Here is an 18661-nt window from a genome sequence, read left to right as displayed (position 1 = left end):
AGGGACACTTATTACTGAAGAAGAACTTGTTATTGAAGAATTTTCCCAAGGTATTAATAGAGCATCCACAAGCTTTCCATCTGTTTTTTCTGGAACAAACATCTTCAGTGTGACTAATACAAGGAAAATCCCACTATCTTTCCTGGTTGAAATTCTCTAATGCCGTACAACGCATTCAACTATTCCATGCATCAATCTCCTACTTATTTATCAGGTGACAAAAGATACATTAAATGACTTGACAGGAAACATTAATAAATTATTTTCAAATGTATCAAGAACCAGATGCTATTTACCTAAATAAAATTTTAAGAAAACATGGTAGATGAGTTACTTGAATAAACGCGCACATTTTGGAATCCCACAAGGCTTTATTATAGCAGCTGATACAGGCTTCCCTCCGGCATTTTCTTCAGCCTTGCTCAGAAAGAAATGGAGAAAAAATATTCCCACAACAGGCAATAAAAATGTACACGCGTTAAATAGGAGTAGGGAAATTTGAACTTTCAGTTCAGGCAATGTTTCTTCCAATTGTGGTCTGAACAATGGCAACAACTGGTTCTGAAGGAAATTTATTCTTTCCAGAGAAGACCATTAGGTGGCTGAAAAAGTTCTTTAAGTTCATGAAAAGAAGACTAACCACTGTACTCACTTTATACAAAATGGCTGCTGACAGCTCTAGTGTAGTGGTCATGCCTGTGGTAGTCAGGAAAGGAAGAGGTGCTGGGTGGATGCAGGGTAGCTGTATATTGTGCAGGAAATTCTAAACGTATGGGGTGACAGAGTAGCCCAGAATTTGAAAAAAAACCCAGCACTGGTTTAAACCTTTCTCTCTAACCAGGGCTGCATTGGTTTTAATTGATCTCAGGTTTTATTAAGGAACTGCGAGCATGGAAAAAGAGGTGAACTCTTCAATACATTTACAGACATTCATAAGCCTATGTATAATCTTTGTTATCTGGAAACCAGAGTCAAGTTTTTTTAAACCTAGCATTATTCAGAGCGCAAGTTCAGGGCTCTCTCCCTCATCTGTGGTTATCTACAGAGATATAGGAGAAAGCACAAATCACACCCTTAGTTCTTCTGCATTGTCTTTGATGAAAACCAATAAAACAAAGTGAAATACTAAGAAAAGAAATAGAAAGGATGATGAGAACTGTGGAGTGTACAACTTTGAAAAGTCTATTTACAGTTTAACAACCTACACAGCTTCTTCAAGTGATAGTTCACATATCCATTTGGATTTTGCGTGACTAAGCAATACTCAGAACAATCAGAGCATCCTAAAGCAAATATTTAAGAGTCCTTTGTGGAATCATTGATCCCAGCATCATTCTGACAAATGCACAATCAAAAGCAAAAGACCACCTCCAAAATGGTGAGGTTTACTTCTGATGGGACAGACATACTTTACTGGGCAGACACACAGCAAGCCTTGACTTGCCGGGTGTGTGATGATACCTCCTTTTGGAGGTCTGAACAACTTGACTGATTACAAATGAAGTTTAGCACCTGATTTAAGTGCAATTCATATGCAAGATGAAATAGAAAATTGGGAGGGGTCTGAAAGCATATTCTCTCTGAAAAATAAAGTTGAAAGATTTGAAAAATATTTCCAGTCATTCGAAAGCTGAAAAAACTATTCAGCCTTCAGCATCTCAAGTTCATCCACCTTCTGACTGGAGAGAAAAGGCAACCTTCGCAGAAAAAGAGAGAAAAATAGCCAGTGAAAACCAAGAAGTCTTTCCACAATGGACATAACCTTCTATTAAATCAAAGACCCTCTCATCAAATAATCAACCAAATAATCCTATACAAAATGACAAAAAACCAAGAAATTTGGTGCAGAAAAAAATAGACCTGCTTTCAGGGAGACGGCAGTAGGAGTTACAAATACTGAGAGGACTTTAATTGAACTGATACACATAACCAAAACTCCAACACTAAGATACTATCAGAAATGGCAAGGATAGAGAGGACTCAGATTCAGATAAGCCTTAGGCCAAGTACATGCTCCATTTAGACAGGTAGGCATATATTGCTCTTCTTACTGGAGAGGAGTCTCCTAGAAATAAAGAACCACCCAGCATCCATTCACATATGTTGTAACTGTCACTGTCTTCTCTAAATCCTTTATTGTCAGGTCTGCTGGGTGTGAGAAGAGCATGAGACTCCTTAACAGCAAGCTCAGGAAACTAACAAACCAAAACTGTCTTACCTTGCCAGATGTAGGCAAAATTTGGTAAACTAAATCTGACTTCATCTTTTGGTAGTCATTAGACAGCCATGGAAAAGGCATAAAGCATTATCTTCCTCTGTGACTTCAACTCCAAAGTGTGGAACTCTAAAGTAAAGCAGACTGTATTTCCAGTTACAAGCAAGAGACACAGCATTCTGGAAAATTCCATTCAATAAAATTACATCAAGAGCAAATTTCCCACTCCTGATTCAATATTCTACAGTCAACGAGCCTGCCTGACATCATAGAATCACAGAATCACAGAATCGTAGGGGCTGGAAGGGACCTCTGTGGGTCATCTAGTCCAACCCTCCTGCCGAAGCAGGGTCACCTATAGCAGGCTGCACAGGACCTTGTCCAGGAGGGTCTTGAATATCTCCAGAGAAGCAGACTCCACAACCTCCCTGGGCAGCCTGTTCCAGTGCTCCGTCACCCTCAGAGGGAAGAAGTTCTACCTCATGTTCAGACGGAACTTCCTGTGCCTCAGTTTGTGCCCATTGCCCCTTGTCCTGTCACTGGGCACCACTGAAAAGAGCTTGGCCCCATCCTCCTGACACCCACCCTTCAGATATTTGTAAGCATTTATTAGGTCCCCTTGCAGCCTTCTCTTCTTCAGGCTGAACAAGCCCAGCTCCCTCAGCCTCTCCTCGTAGTGGAGATGTTCCGGTCCCCTCAACATCCTTGTAGCCCTCCGCTGGACTCTCTCCAGTAGCTCTTCATCTTTCTTGAACTGGGGAGCCCAGAACTGGACACAGTACTCCAGATGAGGCCTCACCAGGGCAGTGTAGAGGGGAAGGAGAACCTCCCTCGTCCTGCTGGCCACACTCTTCTTGATGCACCCCAGGATGCCATTGGCCTTCTTGGCAGCCAGGGCACACTGCTGGCTCATGGTCAACCTGTCGTCCACCAGGACACCCAGGTCCCTCTCCACAGAGCTGCTCTCTAGCAGGTCCACCCCAAGCCTGTACTGGTGCATGGGGTTGTTCCTCCCCACGTGCAGGACCCTGCATTTGCCTTTGTTGAACCTCATCAGGTTCCTCTCTGCCCAACTGTCCAGCCTATCCAGGTCACGCTGAATGGCAGCACAGCCTTCCGGTGTGTCTACCACTCCTCCCAGTTTGGTGTCATCAGCAAACTTGCTGAGGGTACATTCTAACTCTTCATCCAGGTCGTTGATGAAGAAGTTAAACAAGACTGGGCCCAGTACTGACCCCTGAGGGACACCACTAGTTACCAGACTCCAACTAGACTCAGCGCCGCTCATGACAACCCTCTGAGTTCTGCCATTCAGCCAGTTCTCAATCCAATTCACCGACCACTCATCCAGCCCACACTTCCTGAGCTTCCCTAGGAGGATGTTATGGGAGACTGTATCGAAAGCCTTGCTGAAGTCAAGGTAGACAACATGCACGGCTCTCCCTTCGTCTATCCAGCCAGTCATGTCATCGTAGAAAGCTATTAGATTGGTCAGGCATGATTTCCCCTTGGTGAATCCATGCTCAAGACTCATATGTGATTCAGATATCTGACAAAACAATTAGCAATATCTTCCCAGAAAAGAAGAAAAACCCTTTCATCACTTTGCTTGTGGATGGAATCTATCATGTCTTCAGTCACTATTTGCTTATAGTGAGCACTTAACCTGGGTTCTCTATAAACAAACTCCTCTTAAAGCTCTCAATTCCAATACGTCAATATGTATTTTCTTTTTCTCTGGAGAAAAAAAGACTACTGGTTTGGGGTACCTGTTCTGTCTTAGGAGAGAAACATTCACCAGTAACAACCTGGACAGAGAAGTGCCATACCCTGAAGAAGCTTCCAGCACTAGTATCTAAGTGACTCTTAGGCTAGTAGTTACCATCATACGGTTAATTTGGGAAAGCAACAATGCAGATTCCTCCTCAGGAGGTCCAGGAATAGTCTGGCATGCAGCAACATATAGTTATGCAAGACTGCACGTACCAAGATGATCAGACATACGTGTTGCTGACCTCCATCCAAACAAGGATTATCTTTAGAATGGGAAATGATGCATCAGGAGGTAAACCCCAAATAATTTTGGTATCACGTCTGTCCTTATGTACTCTAGAAGATGGTAAACTTAACTAGGATTTTAGAGAGATTCAGCAAGCAAGACAGAGAATCAAAAGGTCCATATCGAGATCCTTAGCATCCTCTTTCTTCAAGGTTCCTGTCACTCACCAAAATGAGGCACAAGCCACCACAAGAACCTGGGTAAACAACACTGGAATCACTGAGAGCTAAAAAGAAAGGTCCCTGGAAAGATTACTCCTGTCCTGCCATGAAAGGTAGATATTGACAGTAAGATGGCATTAGCAGTGTGACAGTAGGCATCCTGATGACTGAGGAATGAACATCAAGTCCCTTTTAGAAAGCCACTGACTATTCTGTATTTGACCTTGCAGATATAAGTACTGATTTTTTTAAGTTCAAAACGAGCCCTCTCCCTTTCTTCTACTTTTAACACTACAAAGTGGCATCTGAAACTCCGTTGTCTTATGGAATGGATGAAATCCAGACTGATGGCTGGATGTAAAGAGGAAGTTCACTACTGATGAAGCTTTTTCATAGGGAAAGACCTTGAAAAGAAATGAGGTAGACAAATTCAGAGGCAGACAAGTTATGAAAATGAACAATATACTCTGCTAGCAATTACCAAAATCCAAGAATCTATAGCAATGTTCTGTCACCTGTTGGGAAAATATCAAGAGGCTTAACGCCATGGCAAGGGCAGCAGAAAGAACAGTTCACAGCTTTCATCTACAGTTTCCAAACTTAAAAGATGCCACTGGGCTAAAAACTTACATTTGCCATAGCCTTGCCTTTTGCTGCTGATAGAAGAAATACCGCCACTACTAAAGCATAGCTTCCCTATTTAGGAATAAAATGGTCAGTGCCATTTGTACCTACAATGCAGGCATCACTTTCTAAACTGCTCAATCTCTTCTGTTTCATGAATGCCATCTCCTTACTTCTAATGATTTTTCTGAAGGTCTGTCCCGTGCAGTTCCTTCTGGCTGCTGTTCAAGTCCCTCAGCTTTGTCCAGATAATTTCATTTACTACTTCCTTTTACCTTTCTATTTCAGACAGATTTAATTAGCAAGAGAATTATTGCTCTGAGATGAATTTTTGTAAGACGTGTTTACATGTTAGTCTCTTATTTATAAAAGCAATGATATCAAAGTGTTTGTAAGAATCTGATATTTCTTGGTTCAGATATTAGAAAACTGAACACTATTGCTATCAAAATCAAAAATCACAGATGGAGTTGGACTCATTATTTGTCATTATTTGTCTTCAAATGCATTTTCTAAGCTAAAGAAATCAAGCAGAATCTTACAGTTTCCCATATAATCATATTTAACCCACTAGAAACACTACAGAAATGCTGAAATTTCCCAGTTAAATATTTTCACTGAACTGCTTTCTTGGCTTCCCTGAGAAATTGAAGTTGTATCTTCTGTTTGGACTGGGCATGGACAAGCCCATTACATGCACAATTTATAGTGAATGTCAGGATGACGCAAAAAGGCAAGAAAAAGGCAAATTATCTTCTCCCGATTGTTATCACACATTAAAACATTCACATATGCTACAAATCAAGAAGCGTTATCCAATTTTTTCCCTGACAAGTGTTACTAATTCTGTAGCCTGAATACAACTGCATCAAATCTCTTATACTATCATCTGGCTATATACACTAAGAATAAACAACAAATTTCTTAGAAGGTTAAAACTTTTTAGTCATTTAGTGCCCTGCTGTCCATAGAGTTAATAGCATGAGTCTTAATTCTGCACTTAATTCTCTACAGTATTTACTTCATTCTAGCAGAAATAGTCTATATTGATCTGCTCGAGGTCGAATACAGGATGAAACATAAGTTCTTTAACTAAATAAGTCAGAGCAAACAGTGTATTTATGATGCTAAGCCATGTATCTCTCAGGAAGATCAGAAGCATTTTAATCAGCCAAGAAGGCAAAATTTATCAGCAAAGAAGATAAAATAGCACAAATCAAAAACTACGAAAAGTCATGTTAACAGCAAGGATGATAAATAATGGAACCATGTAAACATTGTTGAACTTTCCAATAGAAAACATAATTATTTTTTAAGGCAGCATATGTTCAACCAATGATGAAGTTCCTCCTAATTGATGAAAGATATCTAACCAGTTCTAAGCAGCTGTCCCTTTTGCCTTTAAAATTTCCATTTTTTAAAGTCTATATACACTTGCAACAACATTCAGAAAAATTATTTTACTACTGTGATTTCTAAAGGATTATAAAGAACACGGAAATAACCCTACTCAGACAGTAACAAAGACGTGATAAGCTGGACTGTCCAAAAAGAATGAATTATTTTCCATTTCCTACATCCCAAAATAAAAATCTCTCTTCAAGCATTTTGGGAATTCAATGATCTCAGCTATTCTCCCAGTCTTTGTCAAAAGAACACTATCACAAAAGCATCCTAAAATTCTTCTTCAGAAACCCATTGTACACTGCGACAATACTTAAGTCGGTCTTAACTTTCTTAATAAATTTATTTGAGTACTTTCAAAGCAATTAAATCAGAGAGAAAATTCAGACTAATGTGTTTGCTGGATTTGTTTATCAAATGTGCAGTCAGGATACCAATTTTAAAAGAAAAGTGAGTATACAGTATTCTGGGGGGAATTCAGAGATTAGACTTAGTCTGATCATATTTGCCAACCTGAAAACACTAGTTTGGTACTATATTTGCTACTTCTTGTTTGTTTATTACAATTAGAAAATGACAGCATCAGCATTATTTGTTCATAATAACACCATTTTGCAAACTTACAGTATCCCCTGGTGACCCTTTCACTCCTGGTTGACCTGGTGGTCCAATTTCACCCTGCATTTGTCAGATAAAGAGAAGAGTTCTGTGATTAATGTATGTAAAATTAACAAGTTTTTAAAATATTCTATAATTATGCAGATTAAATTAGTTAGGATTATTTCTCAAACTATTATGACATTAACTTTGTTACTTGTAAATTATTCATTCACAGAATCACACAATCACAGAATAGTAGGGGTTGGAAGGGACCTCTGTGGGCCATCTAGTCCAACCCTCCTGCCGAAGCAGGGTCACCTACAGCAGGCTGCACAGGACCTTGTCCAGGCGGGTCTTGAATATCTCCAGAGAAGGAGACTCCACATCCTCCCTGGGCAGCCTGTTCCAGTGCTCCGTCACCCTCAGAGGGAAGAAGTTCTTCCTCATGTTCAGACGGAACTTCCTATGCTTCAGTTCGTGCCCATTGCCCCTTGTCCTGTCACTGGGCACCACTGAAAAGAGCTTGGCCCCATCCTCCTGACACCCACCCTTCAGATATTTGTAAGCATTTATAAGGTCCCCTCGCAGCCTTCTCTTCTTCAGGCTTCTCGAATAGTACAGAGAAAACCCAATGAGAGACTTTCAAATGCCACAAAAAATTTGGAGCATGTCTCCATTCATTTGTAGCATGATTTCATGTTCTAAATCCCCACTATGAAAATATTCCTCTCAGCAGAGTATGAACCCTTACTTTGGAATGGGGATATAGATGCACAGGTTTTAACTGTGTTTTGAACTATTAATACTACCTTTTGTCCTTTTGCTCCTTGATTTCCAGGGATTCCAGGAATTCCCTAAGGGGAGAAAAGAAAACCTTTTAAATATATGGAATAGTTTCTCCAGAAAATAATACACAAGCCCTGCCATGTCCTCATAAATTTAACATTTACCATCTGACTGGGGTTCAAAATACGGGCAGTAAACAGAAAATTAAAAAAAAAAAACACATAAGAGAAAAGAGCTGCAGCTGGAAACATGCAAACTATTTCACCTGGGGATACAATGAAACACTAACATTCAGTTGCCCCCAGTGCTTTCACGCCAGGAGCCCATGTCTGCCATTGGGCAGGCTCAGATGCTCCCAGTTCCCATCAAGGGCTGCAATGCTGTACTGAGAACTCTGACTAACACAGGAAAGAAACTACTTTTCACTATCCATAAGATTTCTCACATAAGTTAGAGCACATCTTCTTCCAGTAAAAGTCCTGGTCAACAGGATCATGAGTATGGCACATCTTATTTTCCTGTCTAAAATACAGTGACTATAACATAACCCAAGAGATAGCTATAATTACATATAATTACATTTGATGTATGATAGCTTCCACCTTGAAAATCTCTGTCATTTCCTTAGCATCATTGCTTATCTAGCTCTACAGTGTATCTCAGTTTTCTTATAGTGATCATTTAATTGAACATAATTCAGTTTTAAAACAAAACTCCGTATACACTTAAAACTGTAGTCTACATTCAGTTAAGCTTTTTTTTTTAAAAAAAAAAACAGGTATCTTTCTTTCTAAAACTCTTCAAATTTATTGGGCAGACACTGTTCTCTCTTGTACCACCATTAATTTGCAGCAAGAATTTGGCTTACAGACTTTACATTTTATTCTAATATTGAAATTAATGTGCTGCAGTGAAAAGAAGAGGACTATTGTAGACACCACCAAACCAAATGCATTCTGTGGGAAAAAAAAAACATGAATGTAACAGCCAGGAATAAGCTGATAGCTTCCATATGGATTACATCTGTGCAACACTGGCTTGGAAAAGATAGCTCCATTGTTTTGCAGTTTACACCCCGCTTCTAGTTAATAATGAGCAGAAAGAGTTCATTGGTCAATGGCACATGAGTTAGTAACTATGACATCCTGAGCATTTTTCAGGTCATCAAAATTCCAGTGTACCTATCATTAAAAGACGAGGCCAAAGAACATGATAAAAAGAACTGGAAAATAACGTCTCATTATATGACTTCCGTTCATGTTGTGTAACATACATATATTTGCTAAACTTTTGTCCACGACCATGTTAGATCTTTTGCACAAATATTTATCACCACATTTAGGAACTTCCAGACTTGTCCATGAGTTCTCAGTATAATTATTTAACGGTTAATTTCTGTAGCTGTAAAATATAAAACTAAACTATAAAATTCTGTACCTCTAATACAAAATAGAATTTCATACATGCTGAAAAAAACCCCCACCAGGCAGCAACCTTCTCATACCGAAAGGAGGCACCAAAGCTTTCCATGGTTACATTTCTATGCTATTTGCAGGGCTGAGAGATGGCAGTTCCATATACTTATCCAACACAGAGAATTATTTACCATTATATAAGCATGGCTAAAAGAAGAAACACAATATCCCACTGAGCTGTGTTGAACTTTCTTGGCTAAAAGAAATTGCAGATACAAGACATTTAACTTTACCTTTACATTGGTGGCAAAGAAGGATAAAACTCAAAGAATGACTGTAAAATTAAGTAATATTTACTCCCCCCCCCCCTTTTTTTTTTCTTCTGATAGACCCTGCACTACTGGAGTACAGGGAACGGGCTCTTACTTCAGTAGAAGCCGGTCCAGACCCTTAAAATTCTCTTATGGCTCATCAACATTAACTCATCTAAGACTGAATCTATCACTTCTGCTAATGTGAGTGATTCCCAGAGTACATGGGGTGGAGATTTTCAGAGCTCTTCTCCACATGTCAGCTGGCACAGAAGGAGAATGAAGTGGCTAATTTGGTCATAAAGAATGAGTTTTTTACCATAAGAGTTATTTTTCTGTATAGCTTCCATGGTTCAGCAATTACAAGGACTAATTTCTGTAGGATCAGCTCAAGGATGCCTAAAAACCTAAATTTGCTTTCCTTCTCATTATCTATTCCCAATTTGTTACTTCCTTTTACATGGATAATGCCTGGTTATGCCAATCAGAATTATTTTCACTTTACCAGAAGACAAAGTGAAAAAGTAGCTTAGAGATCCTGAGTTCCTTCCCTAACTTCTAGGTCAAGAGCCTGAACAGAGATTTCACATGCACTACAAATCCTCAAAATCTGAGCATTTTTTTGTCCACCATGAGTAATAAGGCATTTTTATTAGGAAGTTTTGTTTAATAGGGTTACATAACACTAACTAAACTATCAAAGAAACCTGACTCTAATAATCAAAAAATGCATTCTTACTTTAAAGTATGAGGTGAAGCAACTAGCTTTACTCCATTTGCAAGACAAAAACATAATTTTTGTGAAGAGTATACTGTAACTAAAATTATCGCAAATAACTGTGTTTAATCAAAACTTAATATGAAACAGATTCATCATGCAATTTTTCTGCTACTAAGGGAAACACAATGTTTGGAACTACTACAAATGGGAAAACTGCCACCCACTGGGAGTAACAGAATCAATGCTGTGGAATAATTCATGATTCACTGGCCTACGGAAAAAAATTGCCTTTGGGGATGTCCTTTACAAAGCTATCAATAAACATTTTATTCATATGAAATACGAAAAATGCGTTCTAATTCTAGATTTTCTTTTCTTTGTCTTTTCAGAAAACTTATTTTAAATGGTTTGTATTTATCACATATGCAGTTGCAATACCAATAAAACATAGCATTACATTTCTAGTCAGAATAGCTAAAAATCTAAGCATCTACTGCACTTTAGTGATTTCTGTCCTTACATGAGTTGGACCATCTTGCACTTCTGAATCAGTAAATTTGTTCCCCCTCTTCTTTTATGTCAAATTTCATGTAAGGTTTATTCAGTGTTTTATCATATTTTAAAATGAAGTTTATTGCAAGCCTTACTGCTGCCTTAGTTCTTTCAGCATCTTTAATCTGACTTTTCTTAATTACCTTCATTTCACTCAAATACCTTTCTCCTTTCTCTGAAATTTTTCCTTAAATGGGAAGTCTTCCCTTGCCCCATAAAAGCCTATAATATTATTCATTATTTTAGCCATTATCAGCAAGTGCTATAGTCACATGAAATTTAAAGCCAGCAAGATAGTCTAGTAAACCTAATTCATTGGTTTAAAAAAGCGTCTATTCTAAAGATTCTCAACTGCAGTTTTATCACACACTGCTGAGTTTGTGCCTAAAAACTACTGTGATCATGTACCAGTCTGGCAGCTAACCGAGATTTTTTATTTATTGAGACACTGCTGTCTTTACCCTTTACTCAGCCTCCTTTGTCTGTTTAATCATTTCTCTGCCATCCTGTGTTACCTATGTTTACCTAGAAGCCCATCAGCTTTCTAAGCTCTTGTTACAGACCTGCGGAGGCTTTGAGGGGTACACTCAGGACCTAAAGCGACACTTCATGCCATGTAGGTACTGAAACCATCTCTGGTATCACTGAATGTGCTGTGAGATAGACGACCTACCCTTTGAAAAAGATGTCAGTCTACTCCTGGAACCATGTCATACATCCCAGATGTTGCAGTTGCCCTCATACATTTCAAATAGCTTTCAGTGCCAATGCCTAGGTGACCAAATCCCACATCTTGATGACTTGTTCTCTGAAGCAAAATTTTTTTTTTTTGCTTTGCTTGTTTGTATATACCTTTATGACAGGTCTCTACAGGCTCAGATAGCAAAAACTTCTGACAGTCTTCACATTGGCTAGGAATCACAAGTCAAAAGGATATCCAAAGGTAAAAGGAGCTATGGGTATGCTTTATTTGCAAGAAATAGCAATGCTTAGCCACGGCCCTCACAACTCCATCACAAAATGAAGCTTATTTGGGTATGCAACTAAATCCCCTGACACAGTCTCCCTCAGCTGCAGCTGGAACTTCAGAACACCCCAAAGCATGAATTTGTTTCTGTTGTGATGATGAGCTTCAATGATGATACTTAAAATATTCTGTATAAATATTCTATTTTATCCCAGTTGTAGTAAGTTAAATAAATCGTCCATTCTTTGATAATACCTGGCAGATATAATGGATTTAACTGTAAAAGGAACATGGTTTCACAACCCCTGGAAAATCTTTCTTGTAGCTTTCATTAATCACGAAGTGTCTATTTTTGTTTTGGATTATACTAAACAGATGTATTTTTTTCCATGGAGCCCCACAAAAAAAATCCATTAAGTAAATTGCCTGAGGTCTTACATACGGATCAACAAGGTGCAAGCATTTTTACTTAAGCCACAAGCTATATTTCTCAAAATGTTTCTCCCACTTTTTCTAGCTAGTACTATGGATCATTTGCTCGTCCCTCATGTCTAACTTTATGCTCGTGAACAGCAGAAGAAACCATGCATAAAAACTTTTTCCAGAACAAAACAAAAACTATTTTACTCCTAAAATTAATATCTATTAGCCTGTTCTATTCTTTATTTTCTGCTACTCTATTTAATATTCCCCATCTCTTCAGTCTCTGGTAGGACTTAATTCTTCAGTACTGGTTGACAGCTCTAGTAGGGAAAGTAGGAGTTTCTAGACTACAGATAACTTCTCCATTATCACAAAACTCTGTCTCTTGAAGATGCAAAATTACAGAATATTTCCAAAAGCTGCTCTGTTTTGAGCAAACTGGTTTGCAGTGAATTCCCCAAGAAGATGCAGAGCATTAGTATAATTACCTTATTATTATCTTATTTTCTTAGGGTAGGTATACAAAACTGTACTCTTTCAACATACTGCTTTAAACAGGCTCCTCACTGAATATAATACATCTGGACTTATTTTGTAAAGCGTCAAACACTTGATAAACACTGTCTAGGACAAATAACTATGGAATAGTTTTTCAAACTATCCATTCGTCTTTCAACATCAAGACAAAATACCCGAAATAATATCATTTTTCTCTATCAAAAATTATAATGATATTAAAAGTTATGGTAAAAAAATACTTCCTGTTTAAATAGTGAGACCTTCTGAAAAAAATGAAAAAGCAGTAACATGTAAGGTAAGCATAGACCCTTTATTTCAAAGGTCATTATTTAGGACAAAAAAAATCTACCAGCTTCTCTACTATTATTGTTAATATTGGTAAATATTATGATTTATTTTATGGCTTAAGATAGTATCTGCTTTCATTTTTTTTTTAATGAGGTTGGACAGTGAGTTTATTTTGCTGTGACTCTACATTGTTTAAATCACATAAATTTTAAAAAATGGATCAACTGAATAACATTTAGAAACTTTTGTCAAAACATGGTCACGTTCTAGGCTGTTGCCCATTTACACAACAAAAATTCAAGAACTTCTTCACTCTGAGGGTGACAGAGCACTGGAACAGGCTGCCCAGGGAGGATGTGGAGTCTCCTTCTCTGGAGATATTCAAGACCCATCTGGACAAGGTCCTGTGCAGCTTGCTGTAGGAGATCCTGCTTTGGCAGGGGGGTTGGACTAGATGACCCACAGAGGTCCCTTCCAACCCCTACCATGCTGTGATTCTGTGATTCTGTATCCCTAACGATCATTCATAATTCCAACAGTGACACAAGCCTCATAAAAGACTCCCAGCAAGGCACTGAGAAACTGTGATCAGAGTTTCAGTTTTAAAAAGTCCATAGGTTTTTCAAGAAGATTGCCAGAATGGTCCTAATTTTGACCCTACTCTTTCTCCAACAGGGTAACTGTTAATCAGCGTCGGCTGAAGGATCAGGTTTAAAATGGATAAAATTCATGACTACTGATAAAAAGATTATTTTCCTCGTGTATATGAGTTCTCTGAATTATGTTTCAATGAAATGGCTCCTTCCACTCTGAAAAATTTGCAATTCAGATTCTAGGAAGACATTACAGCATGAATTACAGCAGTGGAACAAGATTCACAGAAGATATCTATCTACTCAGATGTTCCCATGATCCCTTTAAACACCTGAAAAATATGACTGTTTATGTATTACTGATCCTTACTTGAAGAAGCATACTTGATGATGCATGAGAGATTTACTAGAGGTATGTAAAAAACTACAAGTCAAGCCATAATTTGGATATAAGTACAACAGCCCAGATACTTTCTAAAAGATTACAGCAAATCCTTGATAATCCTAACAAAATGAAAGACACAACCCTATTTGGATAATGGCTAAAACTTTCTCCTGGGGAAAGTAACAAAATATATGTAAAAGAAATTCAATGAAGTTGCATCTGCTACTACTAAGTAGTTGGAATTGATGACAAAGAAAAACAGGCTAAATACAAAGAAGCATTCCCACAGACATAATGAGCATCCACTGGACTAGCCTAGCAGCTTTAAATTAAATGTAGGAAAGGAAAAAGCATTACCAAGATCTTTGCAGTTATAACACCAGAGTTTGCAAACACTTTTTTTTGGCAAATCAGTTATTAAAAATAAAACATACATATGTTAAATCTGGAACACAGTGACCCCCCTGTTGCACTGCCAACAACACAGACCTTGCAAAACTATAATCTGAAAGCTGGAAATAGTAATAGAAAATGAAAACTGTGTATCTCCTGTCACAGACTGAAACTGGTGTCACTGTTTCTTGTAAACACCCTTCCAAATAATATGAGCAAGAGACTTCTCAAATCTTTGTGGATCCAAAGGTGGACAGACAAAATCCAAGTCCCCAGCCCTGCAGGTGACGTCATGATGTCCTCCATGTGCCCGCCACGCCAGGCACCAGCCTTACGGACTGCGCAAACCAACATCCACTCTGCCTAAAAAGTTTACAGAGACTTCTAAAAGCTGACAAACTGACCCATGTTTCACACTCTACCTGTAAAAACACTCACATTCAAGCAGTTACATGCCTTCAAAACGTTTTAAAATTTCACCACTACTTAATTTATGGAGAAAAGCTTATGATGGGTCACACAATTTGAGCACCTTGCAGACATAAGAGAGGGCAATCTGAGGATGGCAGCATGAGAGCACTCAAAGAGCACTGTCTGCTGCTCTGTTCCTTGTACCCATCACACCTGGCTGTCTGACACTACAAGAATCGCAGTTCTGTTCACATAGGTCGCACTGATGTGGAAGAATGCAATTTTCAGCCATCCCCCTTTTGCTGTAGTGAGGAGACACTCAGTTAAATTAGCAGTGACTAGGTTTAAAAACAAATCATGCATTTTCTTCCATATGGTGCATGCTGTGAAGCTTGTCACAGGATGTAGCAAAAGAAAACAATAAAACTGTGCTCCAAAAAAGACTGCAAAATTACTAGAAAATTGGTCCATTGTTGGCTATTAAGTAGGATGGGCCAGCATGCATTTTTAGCTAAGGAAGTCCCAAAAGCTCTGACAGACGGAATCTGGCACTAAATAACAGGCAAAAAAACCCATAATTTCTACATAGAATCATAGAATAGAATCATAAAAGTTTTGGGTTGGAAGGAACCTTTAGAGGTCAACTCGCCCAACCTCCCTGCAGTGACCAGGGACATCTTCCACTAGATCAGGTTTCTCAGAGCCCTGTCCAACCTGGCCTTGAATGTTCCCAGGGATGGGGCCTCCACTACCTCTCTCGGTAACCTGTGCCAGTGTTTCACCACACTCATGGTAAAAAATTTCTTCCTTATATCCAGTCTAAATCTACCCTCCCTCAATTTAAAATCATTGCTCCTTGTCCTATTGCAACAAGCCCTGCTGAAAATATTTTCCCAATCTTTCCTGTAGGCCCCCTTCAGGTACTGGAAGGCTGCTATCAGGTCAGCCCGCAGCCTTCTCTTCTCCAGGCTGAACAGTCCCAACTCCCTCATCCTGTCTTCACAGGAGAGGTGCTCCAGCCCTTAGATCATTTTTGTGACGCTCCTCTGGACCCGCTCCAACAGCTCCATGTCTTTCCTGCGCTGAATGCAGAGCTGGATGCAGGACTCTGGGTGCGCTCTCACCAGAGAGGAGTAGAGGGGCAGAATCACCTCCCTCGACCTGCTGGCCATGCTGCTTTTGATGCAGCCCAGGATACACTTGGCCTTCTGGGCTGCGAGTGCACATTGGTGGTTCATATCCAGCTTTTCATCCAACAGTGCCCCCAAGTCCTTCTTGGCAGGGCTGCTGTCAAGCCCTTCATCCACCCAGCCTGTATTGATTGCCTCGACCCAGATGTAGGACCTTGCACTTGGCCTTGTTGAACCTCATGAGGTTCACATAGGCCCACTACCTCGATACTCCAATCCACTGTCAGAGAAAAAGTTCTGTGATAATTCCTTTCGCCTGAGTCTGCTTGGCAGTTCTTATCTGTTTAAGAAATAGCTAAGAAAAGTTGGTGCAGAGACTAGGATCAAACCCTTCCAGAGCACGAAGAGTGAAACTCCCACCTTGACTCACATAGCAATCACTCAGACTAAATTTCATTACTAAAACTAATTACTAAAGCAAAAATTAATTTGCACAGTAGGAGTCAAAGATTGTTTCATTCTTGGTCTTGGTGGATCCAATAACCTTGGTTTTGCTGGTCCTGTTGTAATTTATTCTATATTGGTCCAATATGAGTAAAGTGTGCCAAAATCCTAAATTCTTTTTTTTTTTTAAGCTTGGCCTAAGAACAGGATCCCACAAACACTGCATTCCTTGTGCTTCGTTAGCCCAGAGTACTATTTGATTTGTGATATGTAATCTTTTCACAACAATGGCTAAGAACAAATATAGACAATTTTAATATTATCTATCTGAAAAAAAAATGCTGGTTATAGCACATATAATAATGATGACTTGCAATAAAACATGTGGTACAAATGAAAAATTATACATTTTTATCACGGGGGGGGGGGTTGACTTTGAGAAGGAGAGGTCTTATACCATCATGTTATATTCATCTTAGCAGAAACATCTTCACTCTGATTTAAGATTGTTTAGTTTTTTGTTTCATTACGGATGGGAAGTCAGCCTGTATTTGACAAGATTTTCCATAGCTTCAACTCACTGTAATTTTAATACATATAGATCACAAAAATGAAAACACTAACTGCACCTGTAAGTGTAGAGCCCTGTAAGAGTAACAGCTTGATTGCTTCATATCACCACCCTGACCACAGTTCTCAAGGAGGCTGTAACTCACACCTTCTGAGGAAATTGGCACAGCAAATCTCTTCTCTGGCTTGTCTCATATGTTGAAGAAGAATGATGATTAGCAAGAAAACTGGCTACCCTGTTACTACCCTGTTGAAGTTGCATCAGAACAAGGGAAGTCAAACATCCTCTTTCTACTTGTGCTTAAGTAACTCAGCATAAACATGTTGAGAAGCACAGAACAGAACAGCAATATGTAAATGAAATCAACTGATATAACAAATATTTATGGCTGCTACATTCTAACTGAGTGTCTTCGTCATTCATAGCGTACTGCCTATGCTTGGTTTCTAAGTACAACAATCAGCTGAGGAAAGTTTGTTTTGTCTCCAGAGTCACAGGAATCTCCAGCAGATATTTACCTAAGCTGTTGTTCTGGGTTCAGCTGGGATAGAGTTAATTTTCACAACAAGCTGGTTGGGCTGACCCAAATAGCCAACCCAATGGGATATTCTATACTATGTGATGTCATGCTCCGTATTTCAGTGGGGAGCTGGCTGAAGGAGAGGTTCTTGCTACTCAGGAGCAAGCTGACCATCGGGTGGCGAGATCATTGCATGTTGTATACGCTTTTTATCAGTATTATTGATCGATGTTTTCTTCTCCCTTTGCCATTCTGTTAAACTTCTCATCCCAGCTCATGAATTTTTGCCTTTTTTCCTTCTGATGCTCCTCCCCATCCCACTGGGGAGGGGGAAGGAGTGAGAGAGTAACTGCGTGGTTCTTTTGTTGCAAATTGAGGCAAAACCACAACAGCTGTAAATCAAAATGCTAATTTCTACTGTTCATAGTGTATTAGGAAAGGAAGATGGAAATACTTAGTGGATGTGCTAAAGGCATTCAGATGTCACTTCTTTTGATTATTTTTTAGTATGAACATTAACACAGACATAATTCATACCAAGAAGAGGGCATTTTCACTAGAAACCTGAAACACCAAGTCCTCGTGCTCTGTGGAACATATGAATACATCGAGAACTTTGTCCTTGAGCCGTACTGCTAAGATTCAAATCACATTTTATATTACTGTTATGTTAAAATGCAATGACACAAACCAGTGACAATTGATAATGTGTGTGCCTAAAAATGAAATATGAAAATGCACACACAAACAGAACTTGCACTGTGAAGCACTAGGTCCTAAAGCATTGCCTGTGAGTACCTGAATTATCAACAAACCATTTAAAAACCTTGCTCTGAATTTTGCATTTATACACCACAAATGGGGGGGGAAAAAACCTACTCACACTCTGCTTTTATTCACCATAAATTATAATCTCAGAGCTAAAACTTCATTGTCTGACATTTAAAGATTCAAAACATTTCCATTTTGCAGCATATGTTAAAACAATGCCAGAAAAATCCAGATCCATCTTGATTTTCTGTAGCTTGCTTCTAGGATCTGACAAAATGAAAGACCACAGCAAGCATGGTGTTTAGTGACTTGCCACTTCGGACAGACATATGTTAATTACATATTCAAGCATTTTCCAGCCTAAAATAGTCCAACATACATGACACTTTCTGTGTGAT

General features: G+C 38.9%; 1 protein-coding gene across 1 annotated transcript in view; it reads right to left on the bottom strand.

Moving 5' to 3' along the window:
- The window catches only part of COL21A1 (collagen type XXI alpha 1 chain), a 114908-nt gene that overhangs the window by 18460 nt on the left and 77787 nt on the right, over positions 1-18661 (bottom strand). The window contains exons 18-19 of the mRNA XM_075414648.1: positions 7873-7917; positions 7088-7141 (exon numbers count right to left, since the gene is read on the bottom strand). Of these exons, the coding sequence (XP_075270763.1) occupies positions 7088-7141; positions 7873-7917 (99 nt within the window). The remainder of the gene's footprint in view (positions 1-7087; positions 7142-7872; positions 7918-18661) is intronic.

The sequence above is a fragment of the Opisthocomus hoazin genome, chromosome 2, assembly GCF_030867145.1.
Source record: "Opisthocomus hoazin isolate bOpiHoa1 chromosome 2, bOpiHoa1.hap1, whole genome shotgun sequence".
Taxonomy (NCBI): Eukaryota; Metazoa; Chordata; class Aves; order Opisthocomiformes; family Opisthocomidae; genus Opisthocomus; species Opisthocomus hoazin.
Note: the sequence above shows the minus strand (reverse complement) of the source record. Positions and strands in the feature narration are given on the sequence as shown.